This window comes from Coregonus clupeaformis, chromosome 1 (genome assembly GCF_020615455.1).
Source record: "Coregonus clupeaformis isolate EN_2021a chromosome 1, ASM2061545v1, whole genome shotgun sequence".
In the NCBI taxonomy this organism is placed as follows: Eukaryota; Metazoa; Chordata; class Actinopteri; order Salmoniformes; family Salmonidae; genus Coregonus; species Coregonus clupeaformis.
In genome coordinates, this window is record NC_059192.1 from 97025486 (window position 1) to 97050319 (window position 24834).

General features: G+C 42.0%; 1 protein-coding gene across 1 annotated transcript in view; it reads right to left on the reverse strand.

Annotated features, from left to right (window-relative positions):
* LOC121570486 (pecanex-like protein 2) overlaps positions 1-24509 on the reverse strand; it is a 50274-nt gene extending 25765 nt beyond the window's left edge. The window contains 7 exon segments of the mRNA XM_045222397.1: positions 1442-1556; positions 1751-1762; positions 2022-2081; positions 2214-2343; positions 4288-5390; positions 7313-7515; positions 24048-24509. Coding sequence (XP_045078332.1) covers positions 1442-1556; positions 1751-1762; positions 2022-2081; positions 2214-2343; positions 4288-5390; positions 7313-7515; positions 24048-24509 — 2085 coding nt within the window.
* Between the last annotated feature and the right edge of the window lie 325 nt (positions 24510-24834).

A 24834-nucleotide genomic window follows, 5' to 3' on the forward strand; every position in this document is an offset into this window, starting at 1 on the left:
AACCAAAAAAGTGTTAAACAAATCAAAATATATTTTATATTTGAGATTCTTCAAATAGCCACCCTTTGCCTTGATGACAGCTTTACACACTCTTGGCATTCTCTCAACCAGCTTCACCTGGAATGCTTTTCCAACAGTCTTGAAGGAGTTCCCACATATGCTTAGCACTTGTTGGCTGCTTTTCCTTCACTCTGCGGTCCAACTCATCCCAAACCATCTCAATTGGGTTGAGGTCGGGGGATTGTAGATGCCAGGTCATCTGATGCAGCACTCCATCACTATCCTTCTTGGTAAAATAGCCCTTACACAGCCTGGAGGTGTGTTGGGTCATTGTCCTGTTGAAAAACAAATGATAAGCCCAAACCAGATGGGATGGCGTATCGCTGCAGAATGCTGTGGTAGCCATGCTGATTAAGTGTGCCTTGAATTCTAAATAAATCACAGACAGTGTCACCAGCAAAGCACCCCCACACCATAACACTTCCTCCTCCATGCTTTACGGTGGGAAATACACATGCAGAGATCATCCGTTCACCCGCACCGCGTCTCACAAATTTGGACTCCAGACCAAAGGACACATTTCTACTGGTCTAATGTCCATTGCTCAAGCAAGTCTCTTCTTCTTATTGGTGTCCTTTAGTAGTGGATTCTTTGCAGCAATTCAACCATGAAGTCCTGATTCACACAGTCTCCTCTGAACAGTTGATGTTGAGATATGCCTGTTACTTGAACTCTGTGAAGCATTTATTTGGGCTGCAATTTCTGAGGCTGGTAACTCTAATGAACTTATCCTCTGCAGCAGAGGTAACTCTGGGTCTTCCATTCCTGTGATGGTCCTCATGAGAGCCAGTTTCATCATAGCGCTTGATGGTTTTTGCGACTGCACTTGAAGAAACTTTCAAAGTTCTTGACATTTTCCCGATTGACTGACCTTCATGTCTTAAAGTAATGATGGACTGTCATTTCTCTTTGCTTATTTGAGCTGTTCTTGCCATAATATGGACTTGGTCTTTTAGCAAATAGGGCTATCTTCTGTATATCACCCCTACCTTGTCACAACACAACTGATTGGCTCAAACGCATTATGAAGAAAATAAATTCCACAAATTAACATTTAAGAAGCCACACCTGTTAATTGAAATGCATTCCAGGCGACTACCTCATGAAGCTGGTTGAGAGAATGCCAAGAGTGTGCAAAGCTGTCATCAAGGCAAAGGGTGGCTATTTGAAGAATCTCAAATATAAAATATATTTTGATTTGTTTAACACTTTTTTGGTTACTACATGATTCCATATGTGTTATTTCATAGTTTTGATGTCTTCACTAGTATTCTACAATGTAGAAGGGGGGGGTAACGTCACTTGGAAGATGTTGTGTGGGGGAAGGGGAGGAGGAATGGGTGGAGAGGGAGAAGGGAGGGAGAGAAAGGGGTGTAGTCACCTGGAAGATTTCGGGGTGCGTTCTCCGAGGCCGGAGCCTGCGGCGCTGGAAGGGGCAGTCTGTGTGTGGGCCCGCCAGCCCGTCCTGGCACTCCGAGGAAGTGGACAGGAGATCACTGGGTACACGACAAGGATGACATGGAGAAGCACATTAAGTTTTAAAATACTAAAATGTCAAATATGGTTAGAACACAACAAGAACGTTATACAAATATTACATATCAAATAACTTAGCCTTAGCACCACATGTTGCCTGTGATAAGTTCAGCTCCCAGGGGAAGGTTTAGTGCTCTCTCAGCATATAGTTTACGAGGTCTGTCTCCTGGAATAGAGAACAGACAGAACCTCATGTTTAAAACACCTACCTGATGTGACGTAAGTCATATACACTATGTTATAAAATAGCTGGGCAATAACAAACAATTCACTACCACATTATCCAAGGTTTGTAACAAGTTTGTAGTCTTCAGTGAATTTACCCCAATATTTTGCACTTACTGTGGACTGTATGGAACTTATAGGCGTCCTCCTTGTTAGTGGCCTCTGGTCTTCATATGACCTGGAGCATGGAGCTCTCTGACTGAGATGTTTGGGAGGGCAGGGAGTCGTAGTCTGGCTCTTTATCCTGGTCTGTCTGGGGACTGAGAGTAGAGGACAAACTGTACAACGATCAAAACATTTATTCATTTCCAATAAAGATCAGATTAAAGAACAAAAGAAAGTCAATTGTGATGATGACCTTTTACATCTAAGAGACATTTGAAAAGGTTTACCTGTCTGGAGACACAATGGGGATCCGTGTTTCGGGGGTCATGTGGAGGGTGTCTGTTGTGGCCAGAATATTGGGAGGGATTGGACGCTCCTGCTGGCTCTCTGTCTCTGTGTTAGCGTCAGTGACGTCCTCTGAAAAAACAACATCCCTTTTCAATTTGACCAGCAAATTATTATTATTTTGCACAACAGAGACAATAGGTTCTCTCCTAAAATCATATTTACATTTACATTTTAGCAGACACTCTTATCCAGAGCGACTTACAGGAGCAATTAGGGTTAAGTGCCTTGCTCAAGGGCACATCGACAGATTTTTCACCTGGTCGGCTTAGGGATTTGAGCCAGCGACCTTTCAGTTACTGGCCCAACGCTCTTAACCGCTACCCTCTTATATGCCACCCTCTTATATGTCTACATTTACAGTGCATTCGGAAAGTATTCAGACACCTCCATTTTTTCCACATTTTGTTACATTACAGCCTTATTCTAAAATTGATTAAATAAAAACGTTTCCTCATCAATCTACACACAATACCCCATAATGACAAAGCGAAAACAGATTTTTAGAAATGTTTGTAAATGTATTACAAATAAAAACAGAAATACCTTATTTACATAAGTATTCAGACCCTTTGCTATGATACTCGAAATTGGGCTCAGGTGCATCCTGTTTCCATTGATCATCCTTGAGATGTTTCTACAACTTGATTGGAGTCCACCTGTGGAATATTTGATTAATTGGACACAATTTAGAAAGGCACACACCAGTCTATATAAGGTCCCACAGTTGACAATGCATGTCAGAGCAAAAACCAAGCCATGAGGATGAAGGAATTGTCCATAGAGCTCAAGACAGGATTGTGTCGAGGCACAGATCTGGGGAAGGGTACCAAAAAATGTCTGCAGCATTGAAGGTCCCCAAGAACACAGTGGCCTCCATCATTCTTAAATGGAAAAAGTTTGGAACCACCAAGACTCTTCCTAGAGCTGGCCGCCCGGCCAAACTGAGCAATCGGGGGAGAAGGGCCTTGGTCAGGGAGGTGACCAAGAACCCGATGGTCACTCTGACAGAGTTCCATAGTTCCTTTGTGGAGATGGGAGAACCTCCCAGAAGGACAACCATCTCTGCAGCACTCCACCAAGGAGGCCTTTATAGTAGAGTGGCCAGACGGAAGCCACTCATCAGTAAAAGGCACATGACAGCCCGCTTGGAGTTTGCCAAAAGGCATCTAAAGACTTTCAGACCATGAGAAACAAGATTCTCTGGTCTGATGAAACCAAGATTGAACTCTTTGGCCTGAATGCCAAGTGTCACGTCTGAAGGAAACCAGGCACCGCTCATCACCTGACCAATACCATCCCTACGGTGAAGCATGGTGGTGGCAGTATCATGCTGTGGGGATGTTTTTTAGTGGCAGGAACTGGGAGACTAGTCAGGATCGAGGGAAAGATGAACGGAGCAAAGTACAGAGAGATCCTTGATGAAAACCTGCTCCAGAGCGCTTAGGACCTCAGACTGGGGCGAAGGTTCACCTTCCAACAGGACAACGACCCTAAGCACACAGCCAAGACAACGCAGGAGTGGCTTCGGGACAAGTCTCTGAATGTCCTTGAGTGGCCCAGCCAGAGCCTGGACTTGAACCTGATCGAACATTTCTGGAGAGACCTGAAAATAGCTGTGCAGCGACGCTCCCCATCCAACCTGACAGAGCTTGAGAGGATCTGCAGAGAAGAATAGGAGAAGCTCCCCAAATACAGGTTTGCCAAGCTTGTAGCGTCTGTAATAGCTGCCAAAGGTGCTTCAACAAAGTACTGAGTAAAGGGTTTGAATACTTGTGTAAATGTCATATTTCCATTTTGAAAATTTTTTGAAAAACCTGTTTTTTCTTTGTTTTGAAAAACCTGTTTTTTCTTTGTCATTATGGGGTATTGTGTGTAGATTGATGAGGGGGAAAAAAACAAAATGTGGAAAAAGTCAAGGGGTCTGAATACTTTCCGAAGGCGCTGTATATGAAGAGCCCCCCGTGAAGATACATTTCAGGGAAGACAGGGAACCATGCATATGGCTAGACTAACCTTCCTTCATGGCTCTGGCTCCCTCTTCAGTCACCTCCTCTGGTGGGTTTCCACTGGCTCCCATGGTGCTGTTAATGGACTCCAGCAGTGACACAAACTCCACAAAGTTGGACTCGTTGGGGATCTGGCCCTCCTTGGCCTCCAGGTCTGACTTGGACGAGGTCATGGTAGTCTGTCTGTTCTGTGATCTGTCCGCAATGAGGACTGCATCCTTCCCACTGTCCATGCTCAAGCCTCGCACGTGTGTCCTGCCCCCCAGGCCGTAGTTCCTGAACGTAGACGGGATTCGCAGGAAGCCATCTGCATCCACATTGAGGTCAGGAGGGTCGTTCTCGTCAGGGTGGGAGTGGACGTCGATGCCAGAGGACCTGTTGTCGGCTGTGGTCAACAGGGGGCTGGGGTGTTCCAGGTCTGCCTCGTTGTAGTCCCGGCAGTCCAGAACGGCAGAGTCAGAGCTCATCAACTCTTTGGTGATCTGGCCGTCTGGGCTTGGAGTCTGCAGCTGAGCAGGGTCAGGCTCAGATAAGGGTTCCCTTTCATTCTCTGCACCACTCCATTCATCATCCTCAGGCGAGTCAAAGGTGATAACAGGAATTTTGATGAGGCAGTCGCCAGCAGCCCCTCCATGGTGGTCGATGCCTATCTGTGCCTGGGCAGACTCCAGGATGCTCTGTTTGACCAACTCCTCCAGCTCCGCAGCCGTCTGGGCATCACAGCTCATGGTGATGATGATCTTGACCGTGTCGTTCTCGTCCAGGCGGGCTAATGGGTCAGAGTTGTCCACCAAGACAACAGCGATCTCGTCCGAGCAGTATGTCTCCTCTGGCTGGTCTAGAGAGCTGTTGTTGGGGTCCTGTTGGGGCTGTTTTTCCTGCTCTGTTTGCTTTCTTCTCTCTTCATCACTCCCCTTGGAGGAGGGCAGTCCCTCATCAGCAGTCTCCCTACCAGCCACATGCTTCTGCTCCCCCAGCAGGAGAGGGGCGGCCTGGTCAGGGTTGGGGCTAGACAGGTCCTCTGGGGAGAGCTCCTCCTCAGGCTGCAGGCTCTCTGTGGGTTGTTTCTCCTCAGGGATGCTGTCAATATGGGCTGCAACATATATACTACTGTTACAAAGAGCATATTGACAGGAATTTAGAATGACTCATAAATACAAAAAAATTACGTCTCAGTCATTACAATTTCTGCTCTTAACTAACAATAAAGGATATTGATCTTCTCAGCAACACTTTGCAAAACCACCATTTACTGGAAGCTGATGGCATGCTTATCTGAGCCTATTTGAAGCAATAATGTGCTAGGCTAGCATAATGAGTGCTAATCAATCTATCACTACATCCATACAATGCATTCCAGGAAGAACATTTCATTCTCAAAGTGAGATTTGAGAATAGAAAACCCATTTCCTGCTATAGGGGGAAATTAGATCAGTTTATAAAACATATGAGAGTACAGTACCTTCAGTATTCTTTAAGTCTTCTGATTTTGGGCACTCCTGTAAGGGCAAGAGATGATGGTGGAAAGAAAAATGGGGAAAATGGTGCTCATTAAACTAAAAAAATTATATTTAAGCAATAAGGCACGAGGGGGTGTGGTATATGGCCAATATACCACGGCTAAGGCTGTTCATAGGCACGACGCATCGCGGAGTGCCTGGACACAGCCCTTAGCCGTGATATATTGGCAATACACCACAAACCCCCAAGGTGCCTTATTGCTATTATAAACGGGTTACCAACGTAATTAGAGCAGTAAAAATATATGTTTTGTCATGCCCGTGGTATACGGTCTGATATACCACGGCTGTCAGCCAATCAGCATTCAGGGCTTGAACCACCAGTTTATAATCCATAATATACTAATATAAACACAACATGCAACAATTTCAATGATTTTACTGAGTTACAGTTCATATAACGAAATCAGTCAATTGAAGTACATTCATTAGGCCCTAATCACTGGATTTCACATGACTGGGCAGGGGACGCAGCCATGGGTGGGCCACCCACTTGGGAGCCAGGGCCACCCACTGGGGAGCCAGGCCCAGACAATCAGAATGAGTTTTTCCCCACAAAAGGGCTTTATTACAGACAGAAATACTCCGCAGTTTCATCAGCTGCCCAGGTGACTGGTCTCAGACGATCCCGCAGGTGAAGAAGCCGGATGTGGAGGTCCTGGGCTGGTGTGGTTACATGTGGTCTGCGGTTGTGAGGCCGGTTGGACGTACTGCCAAATTCTCTAAAACAACGTTGGAGGTGGCTTATGGTAGAGAATTGAACATTAAATTCTCTGGCAACAGCTCTGGTGGACATTCCGGCAGTGAGCATGCCAATTGCACGCTCCTTCAAAACTTGAGACATCTGTGGCATTGTGTTGTGTGACAAAACTGCACATTTTAGAGTGGCCTTTAATTGTCCCCAGCACAAGGTGCACCTGTGTAATGAGCATTTTATTATCCCCAGCACAAGGTGCACCTGTGTAATGATCATGCCGTTTAATCAGCTTCTTGATATGCCACACCTGTCAGGTGGATGAATTCTCTTGGCAAAGGAGTTATGCTCACTCATAGGGATATAAACAAATTTGTGCACAAAATTTGACAGAAATTAGCTTTTTGTGCGTATGGAACATTTCTGGGATATTTTATTTCAGCTCTTGAAACATGGGACCAAGACTTTACATGTTGCATTTATATTTTTGTTCAGTATAATATAGTATTAGAATGAAGCTCAAGAGTAGTTTAAATGGTACACTAACCACTCCAATCAACCCAGGGTCCGTCTCTATCTGTTTCACTGTAACCTGGATGACTGGACTCTGCCTGTTTCTGGTCAACATTGTCATGGCAACACTGTCAGGAACCGTGCTGCTTTTCCTATTTGGAAAGATGTAGAGAGTATGTAGTCATCTGTGGTAGTTCCTTTAACATAGGATGACTTCATGTTTTTCAAGACAAAAGCACTACTTCAAAGCTATATATACTTTGGAATATATTGGTTATACATTTTGTTTTTATAAACATGCTCACCTTAATGTAGCTGGAAGACATGAATCTGAGACGTTGCTATTATTCTCTGCACCTTGGATGACATCAGAGAGACTGCTTGGGGGCACAACGTCGCCTTTATCAAACATCGCATGGAGGCGATAGTTGACCATCTTTATGGTGATGAAGAAGATGGTGACTGAGGTGCAGTATATACTAAGTGCCATGGTGGTGGGCGGAAGAGTCTGAGGATAGAACACACTAACTCCCTCAATATCTCAAAACACCTACAGTGGGGAGAACAAGTATTTGATACACTGCCGATTTTGCAGGTTTTCCTACTTACAAAGCATGTAGAGGTCTGTAATTTTTATCATAGGTACACTTCAACTGTGAGAGATGGAATCTAAAACAAAAATCCAGAAAATCACATTGTATGATTTTTAAGTAATTAATTTGCAATTTATTGCATGACATAAGTATTTGATCACCTACCAACCAGTAAGAATTCCGGGTCTCACAGACCTATTAGTTTTTCTTTAAGAAGCCCTCCTGTTCTCTACTCATTACCTGTATTAACTGCACCTGTTTGAACTCGTTACCTGTATAAAAGACACCTGTCCACACACTCAATCAAACAGACTCCAACCTCTCCACAATGGCCAAGACCAGAGAGCTATGTAAGGACATCAGGGATAAAATTGTAGACCTACACAAGGCTGGGATGGGCTACAGGACAATAGGCAAGCAGCTTGGTGAGAAGGCAACAACTGTTGGCGCAATTATTAGAAAATGGAAGAAGTTCAAGATGACGGTCAATCACCCTCGGTCTGGGACTCCATGCAAGATCTCACTTCGTGGGGCATCAATTATCATGAGGAAGGTGAGGGATCAGCCCAGAACTACACGGCAGGACCTGGTCAATGACCTGAAGAGAGCTGGGACCACAGTCTCAAAGAAAACCATTAGTAACACACTACGCCATCATGGATTAAAATCCTGCAGCTCATGCAAGTCCCCCTGCTCAAGCCAGCGCATGTCCAGGCCCATCTGAAGTTTGCCAATGACCATCTGGATGATCCAGAGGAGGAATGGGAGAAGGTCATGTGGTCTGATGAGACAAAAATAGAGCTTTTTGGTCTAAACTCCACTCGCCGTGTTTGGAGGAAGAAGAAGGATGAGTACAACCCCAAGAACACCATCCCAACCGTGAAGCATGGAGGTGGAAACATCATTCTTTGGGGATGCTTTTCTGCAAAGGGGACAGGACGACTGCACCGTATTGAGGGGAGGATGGATGGGGCCATGTATCGCGAGATCTTGGCCAACAACCTCCTTCCCTCAGTAAGAGCATTGAAGATGGGTCGTGGCTGGGTCTTCCAGCATGACAACGACCCAAAACACACAGCCAGGGCAACTAAGGAGTGGCTCCGTAAGAAGCATCTCAAGGTCCTGGAGTGGCCTAGCCAGTCTCCAGACCTGAACCCAATAGAAAATATTTGGAGGGAGCTGAAAGTCCGTATTGCCCAGCGACAGCCCTGAAACCTGAAGGATCTGGAGAAGGTCTGTATGGAGGAGTGGGCCAAAATCCCTGCTGCAGTGTGTGCAAACCTGGTCAAGACCTACAGGAAACGTATGATCTCTGTAATTGCAAACAAAGGTTTCTGTACCAAATATTAAGTTCTGCTTTTCTGATGTATCAAATACTTATGTCATGCAATAAAATGCAAATGAATTACTTAAAAATCATACAATGTGATTTTCTGGATTTTTGTTTTAGATTCCGTCTCTGACAGTTGAAGTGCACCTATGATAAAAATGACAGACCTCTACATGCTTTGTAAGTAGGAAAACCTACAAAATCGGCAGTGTATCAAATACTTGTTCTCCCCACTGTATATTGACCAAAAAAGTATAATAATTCAAAAATACTTTCTTCTTCTTCATCACAGTCGGCAGAGTGCATCCCACCCTTTCGTCAATAATATGATAACAAGTCTGAAACATAACCCTTCATCTTGGGTGTAGACTTAACACCAGAGGAGCTCTCACAGTTGAAGTGCACCTATGATAAAAATGACAGACCTCTACATGCTTTGTAAGTAGGAAAACCTACAAAATCGGCAGTGTATCAAATACTTGTTCTCCCCACTGTATATTGACCAAAAAAGTATAATAATTCAAAAATACTTTCTTCTTCTTCATCACAGTCGGCAGAGTGCATCCCACCCTTTCGTCAATAATATGATAACAAGTCTGAAACATAACCCTTCATCTTGGGTGTAGACTTAACACCAGAGGAGCTATTTGGGGCTGTAATGTTACGTATGTAACATTATGCTCAAACAGCCAAAGGCAATCCTAAAAAACTATTGCCTGAGGATGATCTGATTGAGAAGTCAATGCTCCACCCATTTAATGTGGTGATGTGGCCCCTCAGCTACATACTGAGAAGAGTCATCAGACAATTCAATCTATCAATAGAAACGAATATGTGCAATAGTGCATGGTGTTCATGATGTTGAAACACAGGTATGCTATAGGCCTACATGAAATCATGAACAGTAAAGCCTTGGGTTTGTGACTTGCTCTGATCTATAATTCAGAGGAACAGTTAGCCTTTGTAATCAAACTCTGAGGACCAAGTCAACCAAAACAGTGACATATCAACCAAAAACAATTCATTGACAAGAGCTATTCTATCTTACTTCTATAACTATTTTTTGAAAAATCCAGAGAATAGAAATGCAGGCTGTTATAAAGTGATACAATCTCACATTCTATGATATAGAGAATAAAATAAGAACATGAAATAGAGGACAAAACCAATCTGCTTGAAATGGGTTCGCGGTGCGACATATTACACCATTACATGAGAATGACAGTACTCCATCACTTTAACATCTGCACAAATAACCAGAAGGCTTTTGGTCTTCAGAAAAGTTAATATGTTGTTTGACCTTTTTTATCAAGTTAATTGTAAATAAACTGTGAAACAATCATTGTGGGGGTTTTCTTAGATCAATACTAATTGAAACCACTCATTTATTTAAGCAGACAAGAGGTACTATTCTGAAACACAGTAGGTCTGAGAAGAGTATAGCATTCCTGCAAGATAATAGATGCAATTCCATTATGATGACAATAAAGGGACACATTAAAGAGACCACATCTGGTGGCCGAAATAATTTTATAGGCTATCTTGACCAAATTATACCAAACCCAAACAGAATTCATGACCTAGACCTACTAGACACTAATTTGCTCAGATGTAAAGGAGTGCCTGCTGTAGGCTTACTATCACATCCAAATGGGAGAGACGGGTTAGGTGTGCTTTTCTCCGCTTTTACATCACTGTGGCAGCCATAGATCCCGCCACTGCATACATGCTAGCCTACAGGATTCAGAGAAAAATGCGATGTCGTGTCGCGTCGGCTGTTGGTGCTCATTGCTGTCAAACAAAGGAGTCCGCTCATACTGAACCTTTGATCATGTTTATTCATATCACAAGCTTTCAGCATGAGTTACAGGTGTCATGAAACCCCCGGAGAGCAGTGTCCTCGAATTGTAATGGCTGCTCTGACTCCTTCTCCTTCCAGCATATACTTATAAACAATGCAAAAAGATGGGTGGCTCCCTCTTTCGTCCAATCACCTATCCCCCCTGGGGCGTCACCCTACAACTGCTACTTTTGAACTAAGATAAACATATTTTCTTTGTCCCTCTAGAATAGTCATAATCGTCATACACGACATATCCCCCCTTCGAGACTAACTAAAAGTCTCGAAACCAAACAGAATAGGATTATGACAAGTAACAATTTATCTTATTGAGTATCTTTAACATTAAACCAAAAACATTCTCCTCTAGAGTGTAAATACCTTTCTATGAAATATGAATAAATGTTTATGAAGTGTGAATACATTACTATGAAATATGAACAAATCTTTATTGAGTGTGAGAGCGAAAAACTGTCCGGCAACCTTCGTTATCAATCAAGACAGTAAAATTCTCTCACGGTCCCTCTGCCCCAGGCAACCACCTAGGTACTCCCAATGAATTCATAACTCTTTATAAATGCATTTGAAACTATGATGCAATTAAATACACATGTAAGGCCCTGCAAACAAAATACTATCCAAAAAATGTCCACTCTAAGGCTGGTCAACCCATTGGACCCTACAGTGGACCTCTCCCTGCCTAGACTCCCTGTCCCTAAGCATTCACGAAATAAACAAAAACATCTAAGATCCCCACATGTATCCAATAACATCAAATATCATTCTACAAAAATTAATACCTAAGACTATGACACAAATTATGTATTACACATGCAAATATGTCTATATTTCATTGCAGACAATGGAATGTAGTCCACTACACTTCATCTCCTCCCGTAGTCTCGACTTCCAATGCATTGTTGATGATGGAATCAGAACCTTTCCACTCCTTCCTGGTTCCATCTCCTCCAGTCATTGTCCTTTCATATTGTCCCTTCATATTGTCCTTTCATATTGTCCTTGTTTGAGTATTTCAATCTCTACATGTTCCCCCAAATGCTTCTGGAAGAAAAGAAAAGACCAAACAGTATCTTTTGCAAAACAAACACTTTCAAATTAAACATCAAGATCAACTAAGAATATATAAATGATATATAAATGATGTATTAATCACATTAACCCATTTCCCCCCTTTGATTCATAAAATCATACTAAAATCACACTAATATTGAAAAAAAAATTGAAAAATGATCAAATCATCAAAAAGGATATTTATCCATCCAGTTCTACTTGTCCATCTTCATCCAGATCAGGAACAGTCAACACCGGCATCTGAGTGTTGTCTCCAGGCATCACTACTCCAACCTATCTCAATATCATATCTTTCTCAAAGGTCAGTAACAAATTACAAACATCACACACAGTGTTATCAAAGCTGCTATTAAAATGTAATCCATCACTGCTCCTACTGGCCTAACTGATCTTGCAACCAAGTCTTCGCTGACCATCCAGCTCCTTCAGATCTACCAAATGCATCCCTTATATTCTTCAATGCATATATAACCCTAGTGATAATATCTGAACTATCTGGACTCAAAGTATAACTAATATTATCAATATGATCTTCCCAAATGTTACACCATACCATGGAAAAAGTCCCCCCTTCTCTCTTAGACTTATCCTTCAATGATAGGCTTGAAGACTATGACATGTCGCCATGTCTCTTTTCATCCTATTTCCAAACCTAGCTTCAGATTTATCTGTGTCCGGTGCTACCCCTCTTTTAATGGTAAAAGCCTCATATGGAAGCTTCAACGTTGACATGTAACAACATCCTATCCATCCATAGGGTAAGAATATATATGCTTTATCACCACAAACCCTCTAAATATCTCTAACATTCCCAATAGTCACATTGTCAGGCAAAAGCTCATCTTTTAACCATCAAAGTCCTGCTTTTCTTACTAACTGGAACATAAAAAGTAACATTATATTTCTCATTACTACCCTTAAGGTCATGCATACCCAAAGTTATCATATACTCATCACAATCTGATATTCCCATAAACATACCCCTTACATCATATGTTTTATTAGAACAAAAACAACTTTTAGCCCTCACTGGTTTCACCTCCAATGCTTCAGGGTTCGCTGTTACCTGATTTTACTTCCCATCTAACAAATTCCCATAGGGTAATTCATTTATCCAAGAACACCTAAACCTAGGCTTAAACAAATGTTTTGACAACGACATTACTTTATCTGTCAATGCTCGTTGCTGATACAACAGCCAAGACAAAGCATAAGACTGACACACACATGATAGCGGTTGAGCGACCGTCTCTAAAATGGAACCCCACGTCTCTGGTGCTGGAATTCTCAACAGACATGGACCCTCAAGATTCCTCACTGATCTTACAGAATGAGCTAGCTGGAACCAAAGATTCCTACCTGCCCAGCTATCTTTAATTTTCACAACAGAAGAATCAAACTACATGCATTTATTTTCTCTCTTCCCTAACGAGCGGTACTGATCAGATACCTCTCCTTGTCTGTCATTAAAATCAAAGACCTCATCCTGTACCTCCATGATAGTATCCTTCACTATTTCAGATGAATCTATATTGACTCTCTATCCGTATCATAAACCCCTGAGTCTCTCTTGCTACCTCCTTTAATTTCAGAAAAGTTGTTGTCTGTGTCTGTGTCATACTTCCTACATTTGTCATTGCCATCGTATCATTAATCCCTTTCCAAAGTTACCATTAAAGTAGTTGATTTAGTTGATGTATTAACCTTAATTATTTCTAGTGGGAAAGCTACCGATATCCTATGTGCATTATTTACTGTTGGAGTGACTACTGTAACATATTCTTCCTGAACTCCTTTGGTGACTGTGGAAACTTCAACAGACTTCAAATCTTCCATTATAAGCGTCACTTTACGAATTACATAGCCCTTTAACCAATAATTCTTAACCGGAACAAATTTTAATGCTTGCACTAGATAAGTATATTCTCCCTGATCTTTCTCTGTAACATTATGCATAATAAGTGAACAATCACTCATAACCTACAAACTATACCTCCTTTGATTAGGTGCAACAGCTTCTACATCTGGTCCTGATAACAATACTTCTTCTCCATAATTATCTCTCCATGTGGGAGGAACGTCCCCATCCTAACCCTAATAAGTCTTTTTCCCCCTAAAATTGGTGCTGGAGCTATTGGTTCCCTTATAATCAAATGCGATATATTTATGGCTTTAATAACTATCAATGTTGAAAGAGTTAAATTGCTTCTCACTGTTGTTATAATAGACTGAAGTGTTGATGTCATTGTTGTTACTTCATCCATTTTCCCCAAAGCTTTGAACTCTTTGCTTGTACTTCCATCTATCACCACTAGTGTCACTTTTTCAACTCTCAGTCCTACCTCTAATCCCTGACTTTCAAACTTTTGATTATAAAAAATACACCCACAATTACCTTGATCTTCCTGCTGGGAACTGTAATATAGATACTCAATCACCCTCAATCTTCTCTTATCATTTAGCAACGCATCTGCTCCTAACAGATCTAAACTCCTACCATATTTATCTTCCCACTAAACTCTAAAAATGTGCTTCACCATTGTTCTCTCTCTCTTACTATTAACTAACATTGAAACTTAGCTTACTGTCTTAGAGTTCCTTCAACCCTAGTTCTCCTAACTTTTTTTAATCTAATCTTTTCTCCTAACCTTTAAAAACCGTTTCCACTGATTTATTCACAAAATCCTTTACCACCAATTTTTTGAATATGTGATGACTTCTTTACACACAGACTTGGCAAACGACTAAACACCTTTTAGCCTAGCCTGAAATCTCTTGGTGTAAGAATGTAACCCAGAATAACAGTCACCCCTTTTAACTTTATTTTCCAGACAGATTGTCTAATAGGCAGTCTAATAGATTATCATCCTTCCTATGATATTATCTTTTTAAGCCAATATAATTCCCAAAAACCCTATTCTTTTTAAAATCTTCTACCAGACAGCCGTCTAGTGTACATCTTATTGTACAGTTCAATTTACACAATGCATCTCTTTCCAACAATGCAATAGGTATATGTTCTAATATTAGTATGTCTATTTTAATTTCTCTTTGATTTTTATAGCAGAGCTCAATTGGTTCCTTAAGAGTAATTAGCTGTTTTACTACCTCAAATCCCTATCCTAATTAGTTAATTTTACATAGTGAGATGTTTAACCTCTTTAGGCTGAACACAGATAAGTTTTTCCACTATTCCCCATTATTCTCATAGTCCTTTGTTTTCACTTCAATTGTTAGATATTTTCTCTTCTTCTCTAATCGGTGCTATCAGCTGACACCCCCCTTCATATCTTCTAGGCTCTAGACTCTTTGCTCCGGCCCCCTGTAGGGGTTCACCGGTCCTCCAGATGATCTTGACTGGCTTCTGTATCTTCCTCTGAAATTCCCTCTGATGTTTCCTCCTGACTTATTGCACTCACAGGTAAAGTGACCAACCTGTCCATAATTATAACAGTCTTCTGAAAGTTGCTGGAAGTGTAGCTGAAATCTTCCTCCTCCTTCTAAGCCTTCTCGTCCTCTTCCTCTCCAATTCTGTGTCTATCCAGAAACTGGCTGTGGATATGAAACACCTGGTACCCCCCTTGGCTGGTACAATTGTATTTGATCTTGTTCAGTTGAAGCTGTAACAGTGATTGTTGATTTGGTTCACTCTGATTCTTCATAACCAAAGCTTCTCTTCTCCACCAGTTGTATGATTGAGTTTTCTGAGAGTTTCTTGGTCCTGTTCTTTCTTGGTGTTGACATATCAGGATTCTTCAACAGCTTATATTCTAAGTTCTGTCCTCGAAATATCATCTCCCATCATCTTCTTACTTTTCTTCAGCTTCTTGGCCTCAATGTATTCTTCTCCTCCAATTCTTGGGATCCTTTTCTCAGCAGTTTTTCTTCTCTTCTGTATCTTCATCCTCATCTTTCCGAACCTCATTCTTCTCTTAGTTTCCAGACATCTCGGTTTTTCTTACTTCTGGAGTTTTGGATTCATCTTCATTGTCGTTTCTGCTTGTCCTCTATCTATTATTCGTTCATCTTCATCTCTGATGCAATAATCACCCTCCTGGATGATCCCTGGAAGCTGAGGATAAATATCCCTAAGGTCTACTTCCTTCTCATAAGGTGGGGGTGTTTTTGCTGAATCCGTATGTGAGAAAGGTGTACTAACTTCTGCCCTTAGTTTTTCTGTCGCCTTTTCTTCCCTTCTTCTGATCTGCCTTGTAAATTGACAGAAGCACTTTCATGATGTTGATGACGTCAGGGCTAAGAGTCCCTTCCACTGGCCATGGTTGTTCAATGTCAGGCCAACGTTTGTTCCATTTGCCGGATAACCTCGCAATACCCTTAACTAAAGGATTACTATTTTGTACTATATCAACAGGTGTAATCACCTTCATAGCCTTGCTGTCCTTTCTTCCCATTGTAACAACCCTTTTATATTCCTTTATTGTGAATTATTTTATTTTAGACTATATAGCCTTTAATTATTAATATATATATTTTTTTAATCAATCAACAAAAATATGAATATCAAAAAATTATATTAAAAATTTTATTCAACAAATATTTTTAATTAAAATAAAAAATCAATTAAAGAATCAATTAAAACGTATGAATAATTAAAACCAATTTTTTATTTCTATATCCTATCTTACCAATTAGTGGCTATCTTAGCACAACCCATCAGGAAAGAAAATGCAAGTAGTCCACTTCAGACTACAATCCTAAAAACAAAGCCTCTAACCCTACCATCACTACAATTCCCATAAACCCCCTTGCTCTATAAGCACCTAATTATCTTAATTTTACAGAATAATGTCAGTCCTTGATTCCCAACACAACTCCAATCAACCCCCAAGTGATGCACCGAGCCTCCCAAATGCAATTTTTAATGAATCAGTATTTGCCAAGCCTATGTGAAATTGTCATAACATCAAACATCCTGTAGGGGAAGATTTTGCAAACAGACCAGTACCAAAACCTTTTGACTGATCCTCTGTCGCGTCACGTGATGTCACGTCAGCACCCCCTCTCTTTCTCTCTCCATTGTTCCTCTCATATGACAAAAGAACAGAGACACAAAAAGATTTTAGTAGTTAATGCAATCACTGAGTTATTTCAACCATATTTAATATTCCTTCGTTCACATTCGCTCTAAGAATCAACTCAGGACTAAATAGATCAATAACATTTTTATTTAATTTTTATTTATTTTAATCGTCATTTAATTTAATTTATTATAATCCGTCAACATATATCTAATTTATCAATTCAATAGGTCACAAAACAAGTTTCATCTTTAACCAACAGCCGATGTAACAACTAGAAGATTTCATTCATTTTCAAATCTTTCCTCTTTGTTCCCTCGTCTGTGTTTCTCTGTCTCCCCCTGCAGCACAGCCCAACAGAAATATGACACTTTACCCACAATCCCCTTTGTTGTAGTTTTAGTACCGTAACCCAACGTCTCATAATCTCGTGCCATAAACTCCAACTCCCACGTTTTGTAGTGTAGTGTCGTAAAATTAAACGCATGCGCAAATACATTTAACTATACGATTCCCAGACAATAGAACGCTAGCATTCCGCTACAACCTCACTATTTTATACCTTATAATCGAACAATTACACTTAACAGAGCTCACATTTGCGTAGAACTCTGAATTCTACACACACAAACACATTTAAGAGTGTTATTCCATCGCAATGGGACCCCTAAGGACACCCGTTAGCATGTAGCACGCAACACAATTAGCATTTAGCCTTAGCCTTTAGCATTAGCCTTTATGTACAATGTGGCATAAAACATGTAAAAAGAAACCCTGCATTGTGCCTAAATTATTTTCCGTTTATCCCCTTCTAACTTTATGCTGCCGTGAGATATGGATATTATATGAGCGGTTACCCCAAGCAGATACCCCGTCGGCTACAAGATGAGAATAACTTACAATATAACCGTCCACCTCATAGTTCCCAGAACTAACCTGAAACACCGAATGCATAATCAGGATTTATGGCCCATCCTATGATGGCCCCCATGGGGTCTTATCAGATTCACAATGCCCTAATTGCATACGTATCTCTGCCTTTAATCATCTGCCTTTATTATATCTGCCTTCAATTGCTGTACAATTTTAGAATAATTATGACGGACCCTTAGTCGACCGCAATAGCACCACATCAGCACAATCCCAAGTAATTTACATGGTACACCTTCACCAGCGCACATTCACAAGCCAGCCAAACAACTAATGCCCAATAATTTGTGAGGAATCTCACCTTTTTTAGCCGGCTTGAGCGGTAGTCACCTCGCTGCTTATGAATGAAACAAAGGGAAGTTGCAGGCCAATCTCAGCGGAGCCTCCATTATGTCGTGTCGTGTCGGCTGTTGGTGCTCATTGCTGTCAAACAAAGGAGTCCGCTCATACTGAACCTTTGATCATGTTTATTCATATCACAAGCTTTCAGCATGAGTTACAGGTGTCATGAAACCCCCGGAGAGCAGTGTCCTCGAATTGTAATGGCTGCTCTGACTCCTTCTCCGTCCAGCATATACTTATAAACAATGCAAAAAGATGGGTGGCTCCCTCTTTCGTCCAATCACCTATCCCCCCTGGGGCGTCAAACCTACAACTGCTACTTTTGAACTAAGATAAACATATTTTCTTTGTCCCTCTAGAATAGTCATAATCGTCATACACGACAGCGACAATTCAGTTTTCTGCCAATTCAATTGATTAATAAATAAGCGGAAACGTTTCAGTGCTGAAAAATAAAAATATTGCTCTAAATAAAATATGAGAATGGAATGTTTCTCCAAGAGAACCGTGTTTGTCAAATAAAAGGGCGCTTCGTGATGCGGCGGCGCATTAAAACCTTATAGCCTGGGCCTTCGATTTAATTTACTCACCAAATGTAGTGATAGTGGCAACATAAGAAGTAATATCCACAAATAGAGGTGACAGGAGTTATTGAATTTGTTCTGGTCCGGGTCATGGTACCATCCTCCGGTCAATGATGCCCAAACCCCTTGACGCAAAGTCTGTACCACTTGCGAGCCCATCCTCCTCTACTGCGATGGATTCTACAAACGTACCACGATGTACAAATGCATATGTAGCACATTTACTACGCTGCTGCCATGTTGAAAATGTAGGCCTTCTGGCTCTATCAAACTATCATTCGCGATTTACTCGCCGCATCATTCCATCCGAATGTCAGGTCTCACATGGTGGACCGCTGTCTCTCATCCTCTCTTTGTCGGTCCAAGATGCACGGCTCTTGAGAGAGCACGAGCAGCAGCCTCTCCTCCAGTTATACAGTGCTGCATCACTAACCCTCACATGAGGTTTATGAGCGGATCCTGAATCGAATTGAATCGACCCTGCAGTTATTGACATAATTTCACATTTAAAATTGACTCTGAATCAAAAGAAAAGGTTTTTATCTTATTTGGGAAGGACATTATTTAAACAATATTGATTATTGAAAAACAATTATTATTCTGATGATTGAATATAAAGCATAAATAGGCCATGAATCATGCAATGTCCCCATGGAACATGTCAACATGTCAGTGTTGCAAATCAAAATAAACCCATGAGTTCTTATAACAATAACAATAGGCTAACATTATGTCTTTAATATACAGCACCAGTCAAAAGTTTGGACACAACCACTCAAATCAAATCACATTTTATTTGTCACATGCGCTGAATACAACAGGTGTAGACCTTACAGTGAAATGCTTACTTACAAGCCCTTAACCAATAATGCAGTTTTGAGAAAAATAAGTGTTAAGTTAAAAAAAAGATAAGTACAAAATAAAACAAGAAGAAAAATAGAAGAATAACAAATAATTAAAGAACAGCAGTAAAATAACAGTGGCGAGGCTATATACAGGGGGTACCGGTACAGATTCAATGTGTGGGGGCACCGGTTAGTCGAGGTAATTGAGGTAATATGTACATGTAGGTAGAGGTAAAGTGACTATACATAGATAATAAACAGAGAGTAGCAGCAGTGTAAAGCAGCAATGCAAATAGTCCGGGTAGCCATTTGATTAGCTGTTATGGAATCTTATGGCTTGGGGGTAGAAGCTGTTAAGAAGCCTTTTTGACCTAGACTTGGCGCTCCGGTACCGCTTGCCGTGCGCTAGCAGAGAGAACAGTCTATGACTAGGGTATCTGGAGTCTTTGGCAATTTTTAGTGCCTTCCTCTGACACCGCCTGGTATAGAGGTCCTGGATGGCAGGAAGCTTGGCCCCAGTGATGTATTGGGCCGTACACACTACCCTCTGTAGTGCCTTGCGGTCAGAGGCCGAGCAGTTGCCATACCAGTTGGTGATGCAACCAGTCAGGATGCTCTCGATGGTGCAGCTGTATAACTTTTTGAGGATCTGAGGACCCATGCCAAATCTTTTCAGTCTCCTGAGGGGGAATAAGCATTGTCGTGCCCTCTTCACGACTGTCTTGGTGTGTTTGAACCATGATAGTTTGTTGGTGATGTGGACACCAAGGAACTTGAAGCTCTCAACCTGCTCCACTACTGTCCCGTCAATGAGAATAGGGGCGTGCTCAGTCATCCTTTTCCTGTAGTCCACAATCATCATCCTTTGTCTTGATCACGTCGAGGGAGAGGTTGTTATCCTGGCACCACATGGCCAGGTCTCTGACCTCCTCCCTATAGGCTGTCTCATCATTGTCGGTGATCAGGCCTACCACTGTTGTGTCGTCTGCAAACTTAATGATGGTGTTGGAGTCGTGCTTGGCCATGCAGTCATGAGTGAACAGGGAGTACAGCAGGGGACTGAGCACGTACCCTTGAGGGGCCCCAGTGTTGAGGATCAGCGTGGCAGATGTGTTGTTAACTACCCTTACCACCTGGGGGCGGCCCATCAGGAAGTCCAGGATCCAGTTGCAGAGGGAGGTGTTTAATCCCAGGGTCCTTAGCTTAGTGATGATCTTTGAGGGCACTATGGTGTTGAACGCTGAGCTGTAGTCAATGAATAGTATTCTCACGTAGGTGTTCCTTTTGTCCAGGTGGGAAAAGGCAGTGTGGAGTGCAATAGAGATTGCATCATCTGTGTATCTGTTGGGGCGGTATGCAAATTGGAGTGGGTCTAGGGTTTCTGGGATAATGGTATTGATGTGAGCCATGACCAGCCTTTCAAAACACTTAAATCAAGGGTTTTTCTTAATTTTTACTATTTTCTACATTGTAGAATACTAGTGAAGACATCAAAACTACGAAATAACACATAAGGAATCATGTAGTAACCAAAAAAGTGTTAAACAAATCAAAATATCTTTTAGATTTTAGATTCCTCAAAGTAGCCACCCTTTGCCTTGATGACAGCTTTGCACACTCTTGGCATTCTCTCAACCAGCTTCATGAGGAATGCATTTCAATTAACAGGTGTGCCTTGTTAAAAGTTAATTTGTGGAATTTCTTTCCTTCCTTCCTCCATTGTGTCCTCCTCCCAGAGTGCAAAGAACCTTGGCGTGACCCTGTCGTTCTCTGCTAACATCAAAGCGGTGACCCGATCCTGCAGGTTCATGCTCTACAACATTCGCAGAGTACGACCCTACCTTACACAGAAAGCGGCACAGGTCCTAATCCAGGCACTTGTCATCTCCCGTCTGGATTTCTGCAACTCACTGTTGGCTGGGCTCCCTGCCTGTGCCTTTAAACCCCTGCAACTTATCCAGAACACTGCAACCCGTCTGGTGTTCAAACTTCCCAAGTTCTGTCACATCACCCCGCTCCTCCGCACACTCCACTGGCTTCCAGTTGAAGCTTGCATCTACTACAAAACCATGGTGCTTGCCTACGGAGCTGTGAGGGGAACGGCACATCCTTACCTTCAGGCTCTGATCAGACCCTACACCCAAACGAGGGCACTACGTTCATCCACCTCTGGCCTGCTAGCCCCCCTACCTCTATGGAAGCACAATTCCCGCTCAGCCCAGTCAAAGCTATTCGCTGCTCTGGCACCCCAATGGTGGAACAAGCTCCCCCACGACGCCAGGACAGCGGAGTCACTGACCACCTTCCGGAGACACTTGAAACCCTACCTCTTTAAGGAATACCTGGAATAGTATAATAGTAATAAGAGCATCTGCTAAATGACTAAAATGTAAAATGATATGGAATTATGTAGTAACCAAAAAAGTGTTAAACAAATAGCCACCGTTTGCCTTGATGACAGCTTTACACACTCTTGGCATACTCTAAACCAGCTTCACCTGGAATGCTTTTCCAACAGTCCTGAAGGAGTTCCCACATATGCTTAGCACTTGTTGGATGCTTTTCCTTCACTCTGCGGTCCAACTCATCCAAAACCATCTCAATTGGGTTGAGGTCGGGGGATTGTAGAGGCCAGGTCATCTGATGCAGCACTCCATCACTATCCTTCTTGGTAAAATAGCCCTTACACAGCCTGGAGGTGTGTTGGGTCATTGTCCTGTTGAAAAACAAATGATAGTCCCACTAAGCCCAAACCAGATGGGATGGCGTATCGCTGCAGAATGCTGTGGTATCCATGCTGGTTAAGTGTGCCTTGAATTCTAAATAAATCACAGACTGTGTCACCAGCAAAGCACCCCCACACCATCACACCTCCTCCTCCATGCTTTATGGTGGGAACTAAACATGCAGAGATCATCCGTTCACCCACACCACGTCTCACAAAGGCATGGCGGTTGGAACCAAAATCTCAAATTTGGACTTCAGACCAAAGGACACATTTCCACTGGTCTAATGTCCATTGCTTGTGTTTCTTGGCCCAAGCAGGTCTCTTCTTCTTATTGGTGTCCTTTAGTGGTTTCTTTGCAGCAATTTGACCAATTTGACACAGTCCCCTCTGAACAGTTGATGTTGAGATGTGTCTGTGACATGAACTCTGTGAAGCATTTATTTGGGCTGCAATTTCTGAGGCTGGTAACTCTAATGAACTTATCCTCTGCAGCAGAGGTAACTCTGGGTCTTCCATTCCTGTGGTGGTCCTCATGAGAGCCAGTTTCATCATAGCGCTTGATGGTTTTTGCGACTGCACTTGAAGTAACTTTAAAAGTTCTTGAAATTTTCCTTAATGTCTTAAAGTAATAATATACCTCCCCTACCTTGTCACAACACAACTGATTGGCTCAAACGCATTAAGAAGGAAATAAATTCCACAAGTTAACTTTTAAGAAGGCACACCTGTTAATTGAAATGCATTCCAGGTGACTACATCATGAAGCTGTTTGAGAGAATGCCAAGAGCGTGCAAAGCTGTCATCAAGGCAAATATATTTTGATTTGTTCAACACTTTTTTGGTTACTATGTGTTATTTCATAGTTTTGATGTCTTCAGTATTATTCTACAATGTAAAAAAATATTACAAATAAAGAAAAACCTTTGAATGAGTAGGTGTATCCTAACTTTTGACTGGTAATGTATATGGCATCTATTATAACATTGCATGCATGTTGTAGATAGGACTACCACTATCATCTGGCCTACCACTAGCAACTGGCCTACCACTATCAACTGGCCTACCACTATCAACTGGCCTACCACTATCAACTGGCCTACCACTATCATCTGGCCTACCACTATCATCTGGCCTACCACTATCATCTGGCCTACCACTAGTAACTGGCCTACCACTATCAACTGGCCTACCACTATCATCTGGCCTACCACTATCAACTGGCCTACCACTAGTATCTGGCCTACCACTAGCAACTGGCCTACCACTAGCAACTGAGAGTTGTGGTTGGCATTTGAAGGAATGATTTATGGAATCCATAGCGAGGTCTTCTCTGCCATGACTTACCCTGTTCAAACTATCACTCAAACTCACTGAAACCGTCTTGGGCTAGCCTCACATTAATATTAATTCACCTAGAATCAGTCACCTGGCCCAGTGGCATGTTGAAAGAGAACTGCTATCATATTACTTCCTATATCTATACATTGTATAGGCCTAGGTATTGTTGACTTATCTGCCCCATCTTGCCTGATTGCATGACAATACATTAAGTTAATTGAAGTTTGGCAAAGCAGTAATGTTTTACATTTTGGGAAGTGCAGATTCATTGCGACTGCTATGAAATTGCACCATCTCTGCTTTCCATTAATTTCCACAGTCATTCAGCACAGACAACATTCCCTCTCTCAACACCCATATAGACTCCAGAGGCCTGTACAAGCAGCTGAGACTGATCTCTATCCTCCATCTGCTTGTCGGTCTGTTTGGCATGTGGCTGATCCCCACAAACACAGATCCTCTTCAGGGCATGTGAAAACATCTGCTTGTTGGTCTGTTTGACATGTGGCTGATCCCCACAAACACAGATCCTCTTCAGGGCATGTGAAAACATCTGGTTGTCGGTATGGTTGGCATGTGGCTGATCCCCACAAACACAGATCCTCTTCAGGGCATGTGAAAACATCTGCTTGTCGGTATGGTTGGCATGTGGCTGATCCCCATAAACACAGATCCTCTTCAGGGCATGTGAAAACATCTGCTTGTCGGTATGGTTGGCGTGTGGCTGATCCCCACAAACACAGATCCTCTTCAGGGCATGTGAAAACATCTGCTTGTCGGTATGGTTGGCGTGTGGCTGATCCCCACAAACACAGATCCTCTTCAGGGCATGTGAAAACATCTGCTTGTCGGTCTGTTTGACATGTGGCTGATCCCCACAAACTAGGGCTGACCCCAATTAGTCGACTGGTCGACTGTTTGGTCGTTAGGCTGTTGGTCGACCGAGATTGTTTGTCGAGTAGTAACATATATATATACAGTGGGGAGAACAAGTATTTGATACACTGCCAATTTTGCAGGTTTTCCTACTTACAAAGCATGTAGAGGTCTGTAATTTTTATCATAGGTACACTTCAACTGTGAGAGACGGAATCTGAAACAAAAATCCAGAAAATCACATTGTATGTAAGTAATTAATTTGCATTTTATTGCATGACATAAGTATT